The sequence below is a fragment of the Nesoenas mayeri genome (assembly GCF_963082525.1).
Source record: "Nesoenas mayeri genome assembly, chromosome: 10".
Taxonomy (NCBI): Eukaryota; Metazoa; Chordata; class Aves; order Columbiformes; family Columbidae; genus Nesoenas; species Nesoenas mayeri.
In genome coordinates this window covers 18,069,672-18,090,661 of record NC_137560.1, presented here as the reverse complement: position 1 = coordinate 18,090,661, position 20,990 = coordinate 18,069,672, and the positions used below count along the sequence as shown (strand labels likewise).

At 46.1% G+C, this 20,990-nt stretch overlaps 1 protein-coding gene across 4 annotated transcripts in view; it reads right to left on the bottom strand.

The window, feature by feature from the left end:
• Positions 1–2,957: 2,957 nt before the first annotated feature.
• The window catches only part of CADPS (calcium dependent secretion activator), a gene marked incomplete at both ends in the record, with an annotated part of 216,706 nt that continues 198,673 nt past the window's right edge, over positions 2,958–20,990 (bottom strand). For all 4 annotated transcript variants that reach the window (XM_080350539.1, XM_080350537.1, XM_080350538.1 and 1 more), the window contains 2 exons: positions 2,958–3,137; positions 4,862–4,966. In XM_080350539.1, the coding sequence (XP_080206665.1) occupies positions 2,958–3,137; positions 4,862–4,966 (285 nt within the window). The remainder of the gene's footprint in view (positions 3,138–4,861; positions 4,967–20,990) is intronic.

Below are 20,990 nucleotides of genomic sequence, written 5' to 3'. Positions count from 1 at the left end.
GAGCATCTCCTGAAGGCTGCGCCCACACTCTTTCATTCAAAAAACTGAGCAAGGCTCGCTATTTTGAAAGGTGGCAGGTGGAAGTGGGCTGTGTTTTTACCCAATAAATATTTCATGTTAGAAAAAAATATATAAAAGGGAGCCAGTTCCAGAGCCAAATCAAGCTGTTTCTCCAGCTCTGCTTTGCCTGACTTAGAGCTGAGCTACAAATTTGCATCTTCCCGAGTGTTCTTTGCTACCAGCGTGGTGACCACCCCAGGTAAGCGGTGCACTTTCCCAGTGCCTCCTCTTCATATAAATATTGGAGACAACTGCGGGAGAGGATGAAGAGGGCACGAGCACATGTATGCACCAATAGGTATGTGGATCTCGGCTAACTAGAAAGAAGAGATTAGGTGTTGCTTGTGGTTTGATCATTACTTTATGTCTTCTGAGACTTGTTTTGTCAGGCAAATCCTGTGAGGGCTTTGGGGTGTGATGGAAGGTTCCAAGCATAATGATGTTGGGATACAGGCAGTTTTTACACATGTCCCAGTGACAGACCTGCAGAGGCACTAGAACTGTAGGACTTAAACACTCACCTGCTACCTCAGTTCCTCTGAGGAGTTAAGACCAAGTACTTGCACAACTGGAGGGTGGGTAAGAAGGCCACATTTCCACTTAAGTCCTCAGGGGTGGTTTTCCAGGCAATGCTTTACCAGCATCATGGAGCAAGACAAAAAACCAAGTTGGTCTGCTGGTCTACAGTCTGGGTTCCAAGCTTGTCTATCCTAGCGCATCAGATAGTTTATGGACATGTCAATGGTGCTAAATGTGCATCCCCACCATCTGCTCCTACAGTAAAAGCCCTGCCGATGTCCCTGTTCCCAAGGAGGGTGGTGTATGCTGGTCACCACCGGTCAGTGTGTGTTGAAGCAACGTTTGGCCATCCTGATGGGGCTGCAGAGGATCTCCAGAGCCAGGTGCTAAACTCTGCCACCGAGGGAAGGGACAAAGAAATCCAGCATTGCATAAGAATGTGCTCCAGGCCTCATAACTATCCCAGTCCCATTTGGGACTCAACACCCACTCCACAGGCTGGTCCCAGAAGTCCCCTCCTCCTCTCATATGTCCAGGGATTGTCTCATGGCTCTTGGGCACTGGAAGATGGTTTAATTTAATGATTCGTTATGTCAGGCAGGTTAGTCCAGGCAGGACATTTTTCCAACATTTGCCCATCTTTTCTTTGTGGGTGGTGAACATTTGTCCTTGTTCCCCTGGACAGTTGCTGTGTTTCAGGGTGAAGGACATCAGCTCTTCTGCTTCTCCCTCAAATGACTGAAATCCAGGCTAGCAGGAGTCATTTTTGGTTTGAATTGGCTGCCAGAAGGGAGCGACTGCGAAGCCTCTTGGAAAACTACCAATCTAACATGTTTTCCATCAAACCAACCTGCTTTTTAATGTCAGCCTGAGGTTTGCCCCATGTCGTGTGTTTCTAAGTGCCCTGCAGGCTGCTGCAATTCACCACTTCGGGAGAAGTTAAAATACAAACGGAGGTATTTTGGTGAAAGGTAAGTATTGGGCAAGGCTCACAACCATGTAACAACAGGAGCTGTGCCTGAGCAGACCATCAATTAGAGATCCAGAGACAAATCGTAGGACATAGAGTGCAGATAATGGTGGCCACTACTGCTCAGGTGACAGCAGAAATGCCCTTGTACCTGGGAAACAGTCAGTCTGGTCCCACCCTGATCTTGGGGAGCAAATCAGGAAACCATCTTCTTAATTAATAAACTGTAAAAACACCCATGAGAAAAGAAAATGCCTTTATTCTGAGAGGTGGGGGCTCTTACATCTCAGCTTGTATTTTTTTTTTCCTACGGCAGACATAAAAAGACTCCGTAATTTATTATTGGGACATCTGAATAGTTATTTATTGAGAAGCCACAGTTCTCACACTTTTACAACTGTCGGCTTGTATAAGGCAAAAAAAGCAAAATGGATCACTATTTTACACAGAAAGTAAAAGCTCTGGAGGAGGGACTGATGGACATGCAGTTACTGGTCAAAATGCAATGTACATGACATATATAAAAACCATTGTGAAACAGAAGAATTTTAAATTATGGTTACAATCTACCGAAATAAATATTCAATATATTATTATAAACACATTTGTATAGTCTAAGATTGTAATTAAAGTTGTCTTTGTACATACACGGTTATTTGAAATTTAAACAAAAAATGTAACATTTAGAGGAGCAAATGTCAACATAAAACAACTGCTTTGGACTTGTAATGTGGCATGATATATCCATAATGATAGGATTAATCTGGTGTGGCAATTAGAATGACTAATCCTTTGGGATGTAGCCTCTATGGAGTTAACTGCATATTGAAGGGAAGAGCCTGGTACATTAACTAGGATGCAGAATGATTCAAACGGCTGTCTGGGTTTGTTTGTTTTCTGGTTTTTAAATGAACAGAGAGAACAAAAAAAAATCATTTGTAATTGCCTCGTTCTTCTTTTAAAAACAAAGCTGTTTTTTTATTAATTTTTAAGCAGTTGGCATCCACAGAAGAGAAACAAAGAAATGAAAGGACTTGATTCACTCATCTTCACAACAATTTACCATCAATGTATATACAGTACATTAATGAAGCATCATTTAAACTTTAATTATAACAGGGACACACCTAGCATGTTTTCTATGTAGTTTTTTTTTTTTCCATTAACAGTATTAAACAATGGTGCTCCATATTGCTTATGAACATATAGATATGAAATTAGGAAACCAATGAATCAAAGAGAGGTGCTAATCTTATTTACCACACAGCTAACATGGCATTTGTATTGGTAAACTTCTCATGGGCATTTAGAGCTGACAGAAAAATTCCTAATGTGGCTAACTGAGTTACAGACGAGGTACATGCACGGATACCAGGCGATGCCCAGCCGCTCCTCCGGGTCAGCATCCCTAGTCGTCCTCTTCATCTTCCTCATCGCTGTCCTTCATGGTGATCCCCTGGAGGCCTCCGCCTTCGCTGACCGACGCCGTGGCCTCCTCTACCGTCAGCCGGTTCCGGATGGTCTCGTAGGTTTTGCTGTTTAAGGTGGAGTCCAGCACACCTTGCAATCGGAAATCCCGGTACGTTTTCTAAAGCAGGAAGAGGCACGGAGGAAGGAGGAGACAGCACAGAGGTCAGGGCTGACACCGGCTCCTCCGCAAGAGCCAGCCTGTGTCGCCATGCCTGGGTTTGATACCAGTAATGGAAGAGCTGTGACAGCAGGGAAACCCCAGCCCCAGGGATGTTTTGTAGAGGCTGTGCCATGGCAGAGGTCCCTTTCGGGTGCCTGGAGCAACAAATTATGGCTTTGGGGCTCCAGCCCGGCTTTTGCAGGGTGGCCGGGCCGGATGGCTACATGGAAGCTTCAAAGCAGGGCTGGAGGAACAGGGGCTGCTCAGGGGAGCTTTGCAGATGGGAGGTTGGGGTCTAAAAAGACACAGAAGCATCAAATCGGGGCTCTGCTCCAACTAACTGCCCTTGCTTCTGCCTGCATTCATCTGCCCAGTTATTTTTCTTCACGCAGCAGAATGTTCAGCACCGGTAACCGCAGACGTGATTACACGTTCCCGGAATGCTCTGTATTAAATAATCCTACCTACAGTATTGGGATTAAATAAACTAAGTCCAGGGAAAATTGTTGATGTATAAACATAAGCACAGGGCATGTGTTTCTTAAATCTCTCTTTCTTCACTTAATTCTGAAACTGGAGTTGTATTTCCATGGTTAGCTATATTTCCCTTGTTATTACAATTAATATTTCTCATTTGAATTTATGCTTAAAGAATTATTGACTCTGAGATAAAACTCTGGCCTCATAGTTCATTTAATTGTGCTCTGTGCAGAAACCATTTACTGTTCTGCTATTTCAGAAAGTCTTTGGATTTGCTGTAGCTGCATCTGAATGTAATATTGGTATAAATAAAGCACAAGGAAGAAAGCTTTCCTCAGCTAGTTGACAAGTAGAAATAATTTGTCTGTGCCTGTTTTTTTTTTCAGTTATGAAAAGCACATTTAATACATTTCAGTTTTAATTTATTCATGCCTTCAATGTGTTCACTGCACATAAGACCATAAACATTATAAAATACTAGACCAAAAAGCATTAGATAGAACCTAAAATGATCAAAAATATATTTACCCCCTTCTGTGATCTTATTATTTCATGTAAATCACTGTGATTTCACACTGAAATAATTATCATTAGTCCCAGGCATGCACACATACACACACACACACACACACACACACGTGCACTCAAGGAAAAAAGGTTACTTTCCGGGTATGTTATCTCACCTTTGTGATCTCCTAGAGTTGATTATATACACCCATTGTAAAAGAAACAACTTCAATTAACTATGAGAACAATCCTCATTTGCATTCTGACGATAATCACAAGCCATAGCTGGGTTTAAATGTTTCTAGTAAAAGAGTGTTAAAAACTTATGGTTTGATTTAACCCATTTTAGCACTGGAGTTCATTGGTGTGATCAATATTTGTCCAGAAAATGGCTAATTTTGCTGCACTTACTGTACAGATGTGGTCAAAAAGGAATAGACTTTCCCCTTTTTCATGCAAGCTGTTACTTTGCTCTTATTGGCACACCTGTGTTTTGCATCTATATGCATTTCAAGTTCCTCTTCACTACATGCCATGCACACAAGTATCTTAATTTTTAAGAATTTTAATAAATGGTTTAATGTATTTGCTGGTGACAGTTTGCCTATTACACAGAACATGCCGCACACATGCAGGCAAAAAAACCACACTCCTTCCAACAGCGAGACAGGATTGAAAACGCATCAGCTGATTACCTTTACTATCCTAATGAGAGTTTTCAGTTGGTAGATGTGAAGCTGCAGGTCCATGCGGTCTGTCAGCCAGGTGCAGACGACATTCATCGAGCTGGTGTACCATTGCTGCAAGAGAGACAGGACTTCTCCAGCAACCACAGGAGGGCTGCACCCCAAACGCCACGGGCTGCACCCCGCACACGGTCACACCAACCCGCCCCACCAGCCAGCCCGTGCATGGGATGGGACAGACTCAGAGCAGGAGACAGGCACCCTCTCCTACACAGAATTTCCATGCATGAGCTGTTGAATTTTTAACAATGACAACAACAAATTTATTAGGAGGGTTAACGGCCACCAAAGCCACCGCGAGGTTTTTGTAATCTGATTTTTTGCCACTGAGAGGACTTGTCAGCAGCGGTGGTGTGTTTGGCTCAATCAAATATATATATACATATATATATATTTAAAGCCTGTTCACCCTCCCACAGCGAGAACACAGTCCTGCCTTTAAGTGTGTCAGCCCCACACTCAAGCTACTTACCGTCTTGAAATTCAAACATAACCAGCCACGGGGTGAATCTGGTTCCCTGACGGCGAGCGGAGGGGAGGCTGGTGCGGGGCAGGGTTGGGCTGCGGGTGAGGATGAGGATGCTGCTGTAAGCACCTACAGGAGCCTGTGCGGGAAATGCTTTGGTTTCACCCTCAACGTTATGGAAGATGGAAAAGCAGTAAAGAAATGAGCTTGTTTGAAGCTGCTGAACTCACAGGGCCCCTCCAGGGGCTGAAATTTTGCTGCTTGTCTGTGAAAAAGGCCCGCAGCTGTGTGGCAGCAGCCTGCCAGCCCTACAGTACAGGAAGGCTCTGGTGGGCTGTGGATCAGCTCCCCGCTCACGCAGGGCTGCCATGGCACGTCTGACGCCGCACAGACGAGCAGCGAGCCCCCGAGAGAAGGAAAAGCAAGGGCTGTGGCGGAGGGGGGGGGATCACAAAACCTCACCATGGCGCTCAGCACAAGGCTTGATTACAAAGTGGTCTGCAGACAGAAACCCATCACGCCTCTGTATGCACAGTCACACCCTTCTCTCGCAATCTCACACACAGAGAGATCAAAACCTACCCTGCGGACCAGCTGCAATTAATACAGAATCAGTTAAAGCAAAAAAAAAACCCAACAAAACAAAACACTGAACCAGTTTATTAAAATCTGTGCTCAAGGCCCATCCAGGTTAGTCTGAAATTCAGCTCCTTCCTAACTACCCTAAAACCCTACCTCAGGTATTATCACCATCTTTCGCTGCACCTTCTTTTCCCTCAGGTGGGGGTCTCTGAATCACAAACATGTCCCCTTCCCTCTAGCTGCTGCAGCTGCCAGTGCTGCCGGTGAATGGAGATGATAGAACGCTCTGTAATTGCAAAACTGAGGCCGGTGACTTGTTACCTTCAGCCTTTGACACCGGTTGAGCAGCCAGTGCCAACCCGTCAGCAGCGCATGGGTGGCACTGCTGGACGTGTGGCTCCAACACCAGATGTTGTCACTGGGGAGGGCACAGCTGGCAGCACTGGGGCCCTCAGGCACCACTGTCCTGGAGCACCCACAAGCCAAGCGCACGAGCTGGCACAAGACTGACCCAAGCAAACAAAGGTGTTCAAGCTATATCAGCCCAGCATCATGAAAATGTGGGCTCAACGCACGTTATTGAAGCGCAACCTAATGTACCCAGGAGTTGCTGCACTCCCACCAGAAGCAGTCAGCAGAGGCTGGTCCTGCTGCATGTGGAAGGGTTTTATCCCCACTTCAAGAAAGATGTTCCTGTACTTCTATTTCTACACCACTTCTTACTACTATGGAGGAAATAAAGGGATGGAAGAGTCACCAAAGAAATGGCACATGGTGATCTCTTGCTCAATGCTTACACCTTGTGCGGCTTGTGGCAGAGATTCCCGCTGACCCTTCATCTCCAGGGTGGAGACTTGGCAAGAGCTAAGAGTTCAGATGAAGCTAATTGAGACAGGCAAGCAGGAACTCTCTCTGTAGCAGCAATCAAGCTCAAATACTGTCAGCTGTCACTTGAGGTCCTGACATTAGATTGGAAGTGAATTGTGAGAGAAGCATCCTGGTTAGCTGGTGTAGGCCTGACCAGCATAGTAGACTAGAGCATCCCTGGCTACACCCAGAGAGCCCTGGTGCCTGTGGGTGCTGGGACAGCCAGCTGGGTGGCACAAAGCAACTGCTGTCACTGAGGGATTAATGTTTAAAACGTTACTTTTCTGCAATCAGCATGCTTAAATGAGCCATGTTCTTGGGTGACATTAGCTGTGACCCAGGGCTCTGCTGGCACATGGATGCCCAGGTCACTCAAACACCTCATTCCAACACCTCTTCAAATCAAAACCCACAGAGGAACGAAGCAACTGTACGTTACATATGCACATCCTCTCCCTTCCACTGCTGCCTCTCATCTTCCACAAAATGATCTGCTGGGTGTTTATGTCACTGTTAAAGGGGAGGATAAGTCACCGGTTGGGTCAGGTCCTGCCATTTCTGTTTGTCCCATGACACACACACATACACAGCTTTATGGATCTGAAACAGAAATTATGACCTCTGCTCGGAAGTTATCAGCAAGGTGATTTTGCTGCTGCGAGACCTTCAGATTAGCTCAATGAAACATTTTGCTGTGTCTCTGGTAGGCACTCCAACACGCTGGATTCTGGGGAGATGCAAACTCCTCTGAGCCGAAACCAAATCGTCCCCGTCTCCTCTTGAGCACTGTCTGACAAGGGCTCAGCCAGGCGTACTGCTCAGCTTTCTTTTTCAAAGCTTAGCTACTCCAAAGACTTTTTGCTTTATGAGAAAAAGACAAAGTCTAATTCATTGATACTGATACACAAAACCGTCACGTCACTTCATAGAGCACACACCAACTGCCGAATTTCAGCCCTGCATATTCATAAAAAGAAGTTAGCCCATAAATTAAATGTTCCCTTTAGCTATCACTAGTGTTGATGTGCTATAAAATGCACAAGCCCTCTGATTCATGACTAACCTACCAAAGAAGATAACATTTGCATATCATTATATTATTAAAAAAAACAACAACAAAGCCAAATGGTCTGAAACACAAATGTGATGATTTCAGACAAAAGAGCACAGCACGGTCCTGTCGGGACGCCGGTCACCTCGCCCACCCTCTGTGGGTTTACCATTTCCCTAAGGGCATTGGGGCACATGTTGGGGACACAGGATTCCTTGGAGGCTCCAGCCCTCTGTCTTGTCCCCACACACAAGGTGCAGAGGGCACGGCCCAGATGCTGAATTTTGGGGCTTTACCATGGGTCTGCAACACATTTCGGGCACATTTCTGAAGCTCTGGGGACAGCTAAGCTTTGGTGTGGACACACTGAAGTAACTAGTATAAATATATTTTCTCAAAACTCCTCACACCTGTTTGTAAAGAATGATTAGACCTGATTGCTGTTCCCAGGTCCATGGACCTCAACTCCCCATATCTTGCTGCTGCACACACACACATTACTGATGCCAAGTGGCATTTCTGTCCATCACTCAGAAGTCAATTTGCACTTAGTCTGGGGGCACAGGACGAGGAATGGCCGTGGAGGGTCCATTCCAGTGATGCACAGTGCATGCCACGCACCCACTTGGACATCAGCAGGGAAGGGACGAGGCTCCCACGGGGATGTGCTGTGCTGCGCAGTGTGACCTGCCCGACAGCAGAGGAAACGCAAACAGATGCTCTTCAGATGCTACCAGAGCCCAGTAACTTCAAGTAGATACCGTATTTGCACAGCTAGGAATTTAATCCCTCTTTCATGTTAGTTTTCCTGCTTCCCTTGTCTTTCACAATGACCCTTACTGCTGAGTGCTAGGCTGGGTAGATGAGGTGGGCCATGGGCTGGCTGGGTTGTTCCCAGATGGGCATTAGAGGAGCTGAAGGATGCCAAGGGTGGACTTGCATGGCTGCCCATCCAACACCCCAACCAGCTAAAGCAACAAGGTTCCTTGTTCCCCCTGCCTTTTTTTTTTTTTTGAATGCAAAAGCATGATCAATAAGTCTCTGAAATAGCAAGTTTGTCTCTGAATACATAAATTGCAAAAATTGTTATGAATAAATCTGCAAGTAACACACTGAGTGTGGCACATTTTATCAAAAAAAGCGCCCTGTGCTGGGTTCCAGTGCTTTCCGGGAGGTGGTGTCATTTCACATACCCAGGAACATCTGCAAACCCCCGTCTTCTTTGGTGTGAGCTGAATGGAAGCATGACCTCCTGTTCCTTGCCATGAACCTTGAGTTCACACTCATATTTTCCATGTTACAGGAAGGCACAGTTCACCCCAGGGGTGCTGCAAACAGAATCTCGTAAGCCAGATGCAACACTGCTTCTTAAGGCACCTGAAGGAGCTGTATTCTTAATTCAAAAGCTTACATACTAGTAGCTTAAGGTCACTTCAGCTTTTGTAAAGAGTGGGACAAAACCAGGAATGCTTATAGGGCTGGGTTGTCAGCAGGGTAGCAGAGGGATTACAAGGAACCTGTGACTCTGCCTCTTTCTGCCTTTACTGGTAGTTTTTTTGTGTGTGAACAAGTGCCATACAACAGATTGAGGCTGGTATAAAGGCCTGGGACTGTGCAAGAGCACCCCGCTGAGCCTCAGCTGTGCTTGCAATTAGCAATAGGCATGAAATGATTATTGTTGTGGTGGCTGATGGCAATCTGAAGTGACAAGTTTTATGGGGGAAGTTGAAGTAGGGATGTTCAGCAAGTTTCTGCAAACCATTAATCGAAGGCTGCAGCACAGTTTAGTCAAAGCTATTTTATGTCATTCCAAAGGTCTCACAAGGATGCTGAAAGAATATTTTTCTGCTCTCAGCGCCTCGGAATGGAGTTTTTCTAGGTCAGGGATTCTTTACTGCCCTATTTAGTGTCAAAAATACCCATTTGCCTCAAATTAGCAGAAAGCTTGTAGTTAAGGACTAGAGATTAGGCATACAAAATTACTCAGCAGGTGACTGCTGGGTGGATTTGGGGGTTGAGAAGTCTTTAAAACTGACTACAAGACATTATATACTTCTGACAAAAGAACATAGTAATCCTACCTGCTTGCTTTAACCACTGTTGTTTGTCTATTATTATATGCTTTAATGCTCATAAGAGCAAAACTACTGGTGATACTACTCAATTACCATAGTAACTCTCCCCTATGACCTCTCATTTCAGTACTCGCTTTCCAACCAGAACCAATCCAAGCAGGGCAAATCTATTTAAAACTGTGACACACATGGCACAAGGAGGCTCCGAAGGCTGGCTGGCTCCCTCTCTTTGTCTGGGACACAGACTTGTTTTGAAATGCTGAAAGGCAGCTTTGAAATGAAGCCTTGAATTCAAGGTGTTTCAAAGGTGAGGGCCAGGGCTGCCTCCACGGCATCCTTGCTCTGGTCAGCACGGACTGAGGGGACCACAGAGGTGGGAAGGGACAGAGGAACGTGCTGCCTGTGAGCCTTATTTCCTAAAGGAAAACTGAGCCTGCTCTAAGAGAACAGCCCTCTCTCAAAGGAACTCCATCAGCCAGGAAAACAAAACAAAAAACAAAACAAAACAAAACAAAATAGAACAAAACAAAACAAAACAAAACACAAATAAAAAATTTACCGACTCTTTGTACGTGGTGTTTGCATCCCTGTCCAACGGGCCAGGATCTCAGCTGGTGGAAAGCACAGAGGGGCTGTGCTGATTTACAGCTGGTGACAGTACGTGACAGTCGACAGAGCCCTGTCCATCCCTGTCCTGGGCGGCTCTTGAGATCAAATTCGGTATTCGGTGTTGTCACACGCATTCATGGCAGCCACCTCCCCTTGGCAGGTGCCATCTCCGCAGGGGAGGTGGGGACGCGGCCTCAGCCGCTCAGGACCGTGCTTGGCAGGGACTCGCTCTGTGCACACAGCTGCCAGCGTCACCTGGGGACTTCCTCAGTGTCTGGGAGCGGGAGCTCTTCTGGTGCCGTCTGTTCATGGTGTGTCCTGTACGTGCACACAGTCAGGCTCGTGCACACGATGCTGTCTGCAGGTCTGCAACTCAAAGCCCAGGCTGCTCAATGGCAGGACCACTCTTGTCCCTCTGATCTTCTGTGGTCACTGATGTGTTCCTCTCCACCTTCACTCACTGTTTCTTTTGCTGTTGATTCCAGGCGGTCATTGCAATTACAAAAACCTTGGTAAATACAGTAAGCACAAAGCACAGAGCCTCATGGCCAATGCGGTTTCCTACTCTTTTCTTAAAAAGATGTTCCCAGCAAGCCTGAACTTACATGGCAGTGTATGCAATCCTAGTTTGAGAGCCTTCTTCAAAGAGCAGCTCAGCCGGGATGCTGGATGTGGGTGAGCGGTGGTGGGACAGAGTTGCCTCCTGCTCTGCTCCCAGCCTGTGCTGGAGAGGTCTTGGCCAGGCTGCCAGTGCTGAGCCCTGGCTATTTCTCGGGCTATATTTCGGAAACCCAGGCTTTGCTTGCTGCAGAAGGTGACATGTCATCCCCCAGGCTGACCCACAGGAAAGTGGGGAAAGACTGGGGACAGGCCCTTGGCAACACAAGTTTGCCTGAAACTCTTGAGCAGTGGCCCCAGAAGAAGATGTTGCACAGCCAAGGTGGGCAAAGAGCCATGGTTCCTCCAGTGCACATGTAGCTCCAGTCCGCACTGTCAATGAGGAGACACGGACAACCTTTCTGCCACATGGTGAAGAAGGAAAAGGCGCATCTTTTCCCTGCCAGCACACATTTTCTGTATGGCAAGTGGAGACTTGCCACACAGCAATCCCCATTCCACATATTCATCAACTTTTCTTCCCACTACTCAACAAAACCCATCCTCTATGCCGGCTATCGCTCCACAGCGCCCTGCTGATGGGCTCCCCATCTCCTGCCACTCGTGGGGGACCAGCAGAGCCATCCAAAGGCACCTCAGCATTTTGAGCTACAAAACCTCCAGTCCAGAGGCCAAACCTGCAGCTGGGTCAGGGGCTCAGCCCAGGCAAAGAGCACCTGGCTTGGTTGTGTCCTGGCTGTGGCCACGGGTGGCATCAATAATAACCCAGTGACTCTTTTGATTTACACCTGCCAAGGATTTGGCCCATTGCTCCAAGCCTGGCAGGGGCCAAGGCTCAGGGGACCAAGTGTGGCGTCTCCGTGAGCGCCTGGGCTTTCCAGAAGTAGAGAAACTGGTGTGACATGGCCCACATTACAGAAATGAAGTTTAGCGGCTGTGGCTCTAAGAGCACACAGCTAACCAGAAAATAAGCAATGAGTTAATATCACAGGCATTGATCAGCTAGTCTTACAATTAATGCTTCCAATAAAAAAAAGCTCCCCCTTTTTATTCAACAGAATAAGAAATTAAACACTTGTGGGCTCATTCTAAAGAATGAATGAAATTGAATAAGCTACCTAGCACTTGAGATTCCCAGCGAGTGCTTGAATAGAGCAAACCTCCTGAGTTGAATGGATTGCCTTTTGGGACCAATTTGTCTCTTTTCACTCTTTATTCCTCCTTTTTTGCTGACAGATGTACAAAGGCGGAACTGCGCTGTGCAGCTTAGCTACATGCACCCACAGCAGCTGTCACTTTTGTCGAGCAAGTTAATCAAGCAAATGCCACCATATCCCACTTTCTATAAGGAACAACATGTTATAGACAGTAGTCTTGGGAGACAGGGAGGGAGGGAGAGAGACTTTATTTTAACTTTGAGTAGCTGGTATTTTTTTTTTTCCCCTCTGTGTGTAAAAAAAAAAAAAAAAGAAAAAAAAAGAAAAAAAAGAAAGCAGCCAAAGCTGGTAGTACAAGCTGACACTTTTGTTTTCTCGTAGAACAAATATTTAATAAGATTTTAACTCTAATTTGTACTAGAGAGAGAGCTGTCTGGTTTTAATTAAATTTAAGGGACTTAAGGGACACGGTTAAAAAAGAAATGGAAGCTTTTTGTTTGTGTTAACGCTTGTTGATAATAATATATTGATTGTCAATTGCTAAGCCCAAAAGATTAGTGTAGTAAATACTATTATCTGAATGCCACAAGTGAAGTGCTAGCTTCCCGTCCCTGCTTTTCCCTTTGTGAGGCAGTTTGAATCACTGGTTGTTATTTATACATTTTCTTTGATAAAACCAACTTGTGTGGCTGATTTTTTTTTAAACCCTGCCTCATTAAGTGCATAATAGCATTTATGTGTGGGGCTTTCTGCTTTTTAGCCTTTCAAGCTTAAGCTTATATTCCTCTCTCACAACCATGTTTCAAAACTTGGGATGTTCACAAACAATTGGATACACACCAATATTGTATATATCAGATGCTCTCTTGCTATTGCCAAAGACTAGAAAATAACAGAACATTATCCGCAAAGAGTAAATAAATAGTTATCATCCCTCTACGCTGCCGCAGATCAGATAATAACACCGTCCGATCATTAGGTAGCTTTTCTAGCACTCGTAATTCTTTAAGTGCATATACTCTAATTAGCTATGCAATAGTTGACATCAAAAGTAGGATTTTAGGGCAGCTTTACAGAGCACACAACAGCAAAGCACCGCGAGGGCTCCAGGCAGCCCTTCATTTGCTATTACAAAGGTAATTCCCTCCCAGATTCACACACTTTTGAAAGTATCTTCTCTTTCAGAAAATAAATCTAAATTTTGGTAACAGATTGCAGTGTGCTAATTTAACTTCTCCATGGGGTATTCGGCTTGGTATGTCCAGAAACAGAGCACACAAATCAGAAGTGTTTGCGATATGTGAACTTATTGCCAAACGCTGGACCCCTCACTTGCACCTTGCCTGTACGAGCACATCCTCCACCAGCCATGCTGGGCAAGCGGTCCTCACAAGAGGCACCACAACCTTCATCTTCTGAATGAAATCACTCTGTTAAACTCTACATTAAATTCTACAGATCCAGTAAAGTGCTAACAACTTAATAAAAATCCCCTGAAACCCCAGGGTCTCTTTTATTTCTTAAATTTTATTACGTTATTCTATCAAAGCCTCGTGAAGCTGTCTGGGGTCTCCCTGGTCACACTCACACTGGGCTATTACTGAAATAAATGGCTGTACTGTTTTTTCCTGGGAATTTTCGTATCACTATAATGCTATTACTGCAAGTACACACAGTATATTCAACATCCACCCAGTGCTGTGATTTCTGGATGCCTCTTACTCTAGTTTATATTCCTTAACTATGAAATTCCATTCATATTAACAACGAGGAAGTTACAAAGTCAAAGTGGCTCGATACTAAATTAATTTGTATTATTATTTAATAAAATCATGGTCCCAGCCTTGCTTAATAGGGTTAAGCTGCTAGCCAGAACGACTCATCATCTGTCTAGGATGTAAATGGCATCACCGAATTACATTATCTTTCCCTCCTTTCTCTTCCCAAAGATAAACCACAAAGGAAAAAAACTTTGAATCACATAAGAGCTCTGCCTTCAAATTGGGAAGAGAATTCAGAATGAAAGCTGAAACACAGACCCGGGTGCATGGAAGTGCCGCACGCTTTTTGCAGTACATATGGCACCTGAGATCACCCATGGCTTGGGGATCTCAGCAACAGGGTGCGCTCAGGCTGGCGCTTCACCCTTAATTGGGAAGTTGGACCCGATGGGGCTCAGCAGGTCGGTGCCACAGGTGTTAATGGGAGGGAGGTGTGGGACTCCTTCTGGGTGTGTTTTCTGCCTGTGCCAGTGGGATCGCACAAATTCCCTGCTCGCCAAAGGGCCACAGCCCATCCTGCACACTCCTCGCTGCAAATTTCTGTCTGCTCTTAATTTATTCCTTTTTAGGATGGAAAAGGAGGATGGACATCTTTCGTGACAGTGGCACCAAGGTCTCCAGCAAAGAAAAATGCCCAAAAGATCATCCCTAACACTCTCCACTTTCAATACTGCACAAAACCAGTTAACACCTACACGTGTTTTGCGCAGCTGCAACTCCACGCGCTGCGGTGGGTGCAGGTTTGTTTACTCCGCCTGTCAGTGGCTTTGCAGACAACCCGTGAGCTCTCGTCATGTAAGCAAAGGTTTCCCACTGCAGGTACACAGCTAGGGAGAGACAGAAAGGGACCTGCAGATGGTACTGCACCTTCACCGGAGGAGAAACAACTCAGCTGCTGGGGATATAACGGCTTGTAATTACTCAGGCATCCCTAAGTCGTATGTCAGAGTGGCCTAACCAGCTAGCCAGGCGCCAAAAAAATCTCTGTCTAGGCAAAAGCCACATACATCCCTGGCAGAGGTGAGGGCAGGGTAGCTCTGAGGATGAGCCCATGTTTCCCTGAGCTTTCTCCCCTGAGGAGGATCTCATTGAAAGAGCTATTGCCATGTTGGTTCATCTCCTACAGCTGGGGATGCCCTGGTCCCAGCAAACACTTACGCCAAGCCTGCATGCTGACCACCGCCAAATAAAGCACAGCCACGTGCTGCTCCGCTTGCTCTGAGGAGGGAAAACCCCTGGAGCCACATGCTGCTCAGGGCTGGATGGAGACCTGCTTAGAAACAGCTGTTTCCCTACGGCAGGGTGCAGGGGGGATGTGGCAGCTGATGCTCACAGTGATCCGGGAAGATAACCCACTGACATGGGTCTTGGCAGCACCTCTCACTCCTCTCTCATTCACAACATCCTCCAAGCAGGGACACCCCACGCTGAGACCCGCAGGTCTGCAGGCTCACAGCCTCAGTGGGTGCCTCCTTTCCTCTCTTGAGACAGGACAGCCCTAATCCTTGGGCATTGTGTTATACATCTGCCAAAAATGCAGAAAAAATATTCAGGAAATAGGCAAAGCCTGTCCTGGCTGTAGATACAGCTCAGCAAAGTGCACAGTACTGGCTGGGAACTGTCACATAAACCCCCCAAAACCTGCTTCTTTGCAAGATTTTGCCAACCTTGGTTTTCCTAAATGAAAAGCTTCTGCATAAAAAAAATATAAAAGTGCGTACACACACACACACAAAACTACTTCTGTATGGATGCTTGTTCTCAGATACTTTTTTTAACCTATAAAATATTCTCTGCTTATTTCAATTTTTCAAAAAAGAAATGAAGCTGACATGTTAAAATCTAAGTTTCTATATAAAGCAGCTTAGTAAAACACAACATCCACACTGTGTGCTGCTTTTTTCTGTCCTGATTCCACGGCCCTGCTAGTGCAAGGCAGTGACAGTACAACTGGATGCAAAGTTGCTCTATAAGATGCAATATAGAAATGCATGCTATGCAATACTTTAATTGTACTTATTATTAGGTTGAATCAAAAGCTGTAACAAAGCAGGACTTGATAGACTTTAACTGATTCTTTTATAGCCTGCAAATTAAGAAAAAAACAGAGTAGCTAGAGGCTGCCTGAATATCTCAGTCCTGAGCATGGGGGGAAGCATCTCCCCTGGTACCATTCCTGAGGTTACACATTGGAGAAAACACACTCCCTGTCCGAGTCCTGCAAAGCATTTTTGAATGCTGATATCATACATCCAGGGCGAGGTTTAAAGGAGCACCAGGAAAGGAAAGAGCCGCAGATCAAGAGAAACGAAGTGACCTGGGACGGCTAATCTCGCACGCACCGCTGGCTGGCGCGGGCAACGGCAGCGATTGTGTGGGGCTGGATTGCGGGGGGAGAAAAGGAAAAGAAGGATTGAAGGCGCTGCTGGAAATCAGACAATTCCTCATTGTCCGTGGAGGGGCCATTGGCTCACCCCTGTGCACACCGGGAGTTTCTTTGGGCAAAGGCCCTTTGCGCAGCCCGGAGGGGGGAGCAAAGCTGCCGGCAGTGGGGGCTCAGCCTCGGGGGGCTGGGGGTCAGCCCCACACATCTGTGTGCACCAGGATGTCCTGGCCCTTCCCACGCTCCTTGCACCCCCAGACTCAGCTGGCACCTGCGTGGGTTGGGGTTCACGGGGAACACCAGCACCCTTGGGCTCTCCTTCCTAATGACCCACGAGACTGGAGGTCCAATTAGCTGAGGCTTCTTAAATGAGGCTCAGCCGCAGCTTCAGCTTAGAGTGTAGTATGTGACTCGTACGTGGTGATAAATGTGCGCAGGGAGCAGAGAGGCTGCTCGGAGAAAGGCTCTCTCTGGACCGAGGATGCCTTGCTGCCTGCAATAGAGCACGATGGTTTCTCTTCCCCTAAACCTACCTTGGCTACTCACATCTACTGGGAAATAAATGATTTTTCACTCAGTGCCTGACCTAAAACAAACATCTCTGACGCTCAAAAGCACTGTGCAGATGATGTTAGCAAGCCTAGGCTGACCTTAACGTAACGGAGCAATCAGTCTGCCTTCTTAGAATGATTAATGGAAAATCTCCTCTGGAAAAGAAATCAAATTAACTGTCTTCAACCAAATGTCTACTGGAACACAAAAACCTGTTCTGATAAAGACATTTAGGAGGAAAAAAAACCCCTTACAAGCATGTAAAATCCAGTGACAGATCTAGGACTTATTTTATTAAGACTCTCCCTAAAAGAAATTAAATGGAGCCTACTTAAACGAGCAGTTCAGAAAAGAAACCTTGCTAAGGGGAATGCAGGAGAGGCAAGAGGTCACATGTAAGTGCATGCTTGCTGCTGCATGAAGCTCGTGTGTGGGACTAAAAAAGGAGGAGGGTTGGCTCCAATGAGCAATGTCCGTGTTAAGTTCCTCTCCCCGCTCCTGCTCCGAGCGGGCAGGTGGGAAGAAAAAGAGGCTGCAGAAGGATGGTGCACACAGTGTCCCCTCAGGACAGAGAGAATTTGTCCCTCCCTAGAAGATATGCAGGTAACTGCCATCACAACAGGTCCAGGTCTGAGTCCTCCCGAGCCAGTCAAGGGCTGTGACAGCCTCTGCAGCAAAAGCTGCTCCGGCTCCTCCAAAGATGCACACGGAGGGGAAAAAAAAGCAAGCTGCACTTCCTCAAGATCAATCTGCCTAATTGTCTTCATTCCACAACTCACTTGGGAAGGGGGGAGAGGGGAAAAAAAAGAAAAAAGCAAAAAACAACGCAGAAGAAATAGCTCAGTGGAGGCCATATCAGGATGGGAGTGGGAGAGAGTTAGTGCCCTAATGAGCAGTCTCGCTGCGTGGGAGGGAAACAGGTTGTTGTCTGTCTAAGAGAAAGCGGTGAGTGCGGCTGCGAGCAGATATTAGATGGGAGCCCGGCGCGCAGCCTGATATCCGTTCTTCCCCTGATCCTGCAACCCGTCCTCCTGTGAGTAATTCTAACTCACAGTGAGTAGCTCCACTGACTCACGGCCAGGCTTTTGGGCTCAAGCATGGGAAGGAGAAGGGAGGGTGAGAAGGGCTCTCTTTTGGTATTTGATTGTGCCATGCAAGGCTTACACTCGAGCAAGAAATGCCATGATCCTGCAAGCACGCCTTGAAGGGGCTGCCAAAATTCCAGTGGGTAATCCCGCTGAAGGCAGAAGCTTTGATTTTAAGAATAAGCTAATGCCTATGTGTCTGCAGAGGACTTGCTGAATTAACTGACAGTTGTCAGTCTGTGTTCTGCAATTCTTCTGTACACTCAGGTGTGATATCAAGCTCCAAACCAGTGGGAACTGAAACATATGCTGAGTTGCCTGTGGATCCTCCAGTAAACCAGCAAAAAGTGCTCAGTCAGGTTTCTGGAAATTTGTACAAGGATTTTGCTGAAGCCTGAGACTCGCTCAGTGCCCTGCAACCTTATTACTCAATAGCTTGGATGTTCAGAAGTTGGTCACCAGCAAGAGCAGCCACCTTAGGAAAGAGAAGGACAGTCCTGAGCTGTGACCTCCGGCCTGGTGCTCCTGCTGGGTTATGGGCTGGGGAAAGGACATTAAAATCCACCAGCTGCAACATCAACCTTGGGGTTTCAATGAGGCTTCCTAAAAACCCACCTGAGCTGAGCCTGAGGGACAGGACCTGGTGCTACAGCCCCAGTTTGTGGCTCCCCGAGGGCAGCAGGAAGGAGGTGCCGGCTCCTCTAAAATTCCAGCCATGGTTTCTCCTTTGCAGCTGGGAGAGGACCTGGAGTGACTGTCCATCTGCACTGAGGATGGCACAGGGCAGAGCAAACCCTTGGTCTGCCCCACCGCCCTCCCCGCTACGCCTGCCTGGACCCCACCGATCCCACCCTGCCATCAAGATTGAAAAAAAAACCCAACAAAACGCCTCCGTCTTGCAGAGAGGAATAGGCTCGCTTTCTTGTTTCAGGAGAAAATACTCCGTCTGGTATCCCGGCTGTGACACAGACCTTCGAGGAAGCCGAACATACACAGTGACAGTGAAGTGGTAAAACTGCCTTCTGCAAAAAGCACTGTGACTGCCGCCACCTCCGCGGGCTGTATCACTGCGTGATTAAGTTCTTACCAGACTTTTTGGTAAAGGCAACCTTCCTGATCTGATAACTGCCAAGGACAAGCCAAATACGCAGGGTCAATCTATGCACATTTAATCCCCAGAAGGCAGATTAAGTGTATAATTGACCCATATAATCCATGTATCATCTCCAGTGAAATGTTTTCTATGTCCGGTTTAGGCAGACATGAGGCCCATAAGAAAGCGATCAGAGACACAGTATTACCATTGCAGTGGATTTCATCAAAGTTAGAGATGGCTTTTTAATCACTGATCTCAGAGACTGCTAGATTTAAGCAGATGAACTAGCACTAAGCATATCTGTTTTAATCCTTATCTTCTACTCAGGCTGGTGTCTTCAAGAAGTACAAGGAGGAAAAAAATAAATTAATTTTTTTTTTAGGTCCTTGCAATCTTAGGAGCTTCTCTTGGTGTTTTGATCTCTCATATCAAAAGCATGTTTTCTTTTTTTTTTCTTTTTCTTTTTTTTTTTTTTTTCGGTAAGATATTGAATTAATCATTAGAGAGAAAAATGCCATCTGCGCTATTTAGGGACTGCATCAGGATGCTGGAATTCGCAGGATCTCGGGGAGCTCACTTGACGTTCAGTAGCCTTTTGTGTATGTGCTAATCGCCTGGGGCTGGGGAGGAAATATTCTCACTATGTTTTACATTAGTGTTTACCAATTTATGAGGAAGAAAGGTTGGCAATCACACTATCTACTAGTCAATCATAGGCTTTCTGGATCACATATATTCTGACGGGTTTAAACCTACACTGTGAGTATCTAAGGGTGTGTGTAAAGATGCACACACATATAAATAACTTCCACCAAAGTGCATAACCCTTACAACTAAAACTCCCACTGCTTTCAGAAAAGATTACAGATGTATAAACTCTGATCTTATGAAATTCTGAGTGTCCCAAGCCAAAGGGGACCTGAAGTTTGCAGGATTGGTCTGAAAATTTGAGATCACCCTGAAGATATTTTCCCATGTTTAAGATTCACCTGTCTGCCCCTGCCTCATTGTTCCTATGAACAGTCACATACTGCATGTCAACCCTATGCCCTTTCCAAGGAAAAAGATAAAATTTTCCTTTCTATCAGGCACTACATGGAGTTTGCGATCCTTCTGCATGTCTGCAAGGTATCACAGTGGTTCCAATCCCAAAGCACCCAGCCATGCACAGGAACACAGGGAGCAGATGCTATGATCCTATTCTGAAAGTCTTCTGTTACCGCTGCTCTCTACCAATGGGTCTTATTACAGTGTTTTAGCTTTGAATGTTATCAAATTAGTGAGCCAGGCCAAGTAAATAAGTCATGTTACTCTGAGGTAAACAGCACTGCCAAAAAGCTAGTTAGGTTTTGATTACCAGCAGAACTCCATGATCAACCTGTTTGTTCAATGATCTCAAGAACAGAGATTTTAAAAATTAAGATGACTCTATTTGGGAGGGGCGGCAAAACAACCCCCCTGACTAATTTGCAGAATTAAGAGGATTAACATGCAGACCACACAGAAACATTACAACAATCTTCTGCAAACACCAGTATCTCTCGAAGACCATAGCCCTGTTCTGCAGGTGTGGGCAGGGCACACAATGCAGGGGGAGAGAGATAGTTTCTTAGCTAAGAAAATCATAGCAAATGCCAAAAAAGATGCATTAACTCAGCTTCTGTTGGGAGATGGCCTAACACACTTTGCAGCCTCTGGTCCTGAGAGGAAACAAAGAGGGGAAATGAATGGAAATGCTGGGCAGGACTGCAGAGAA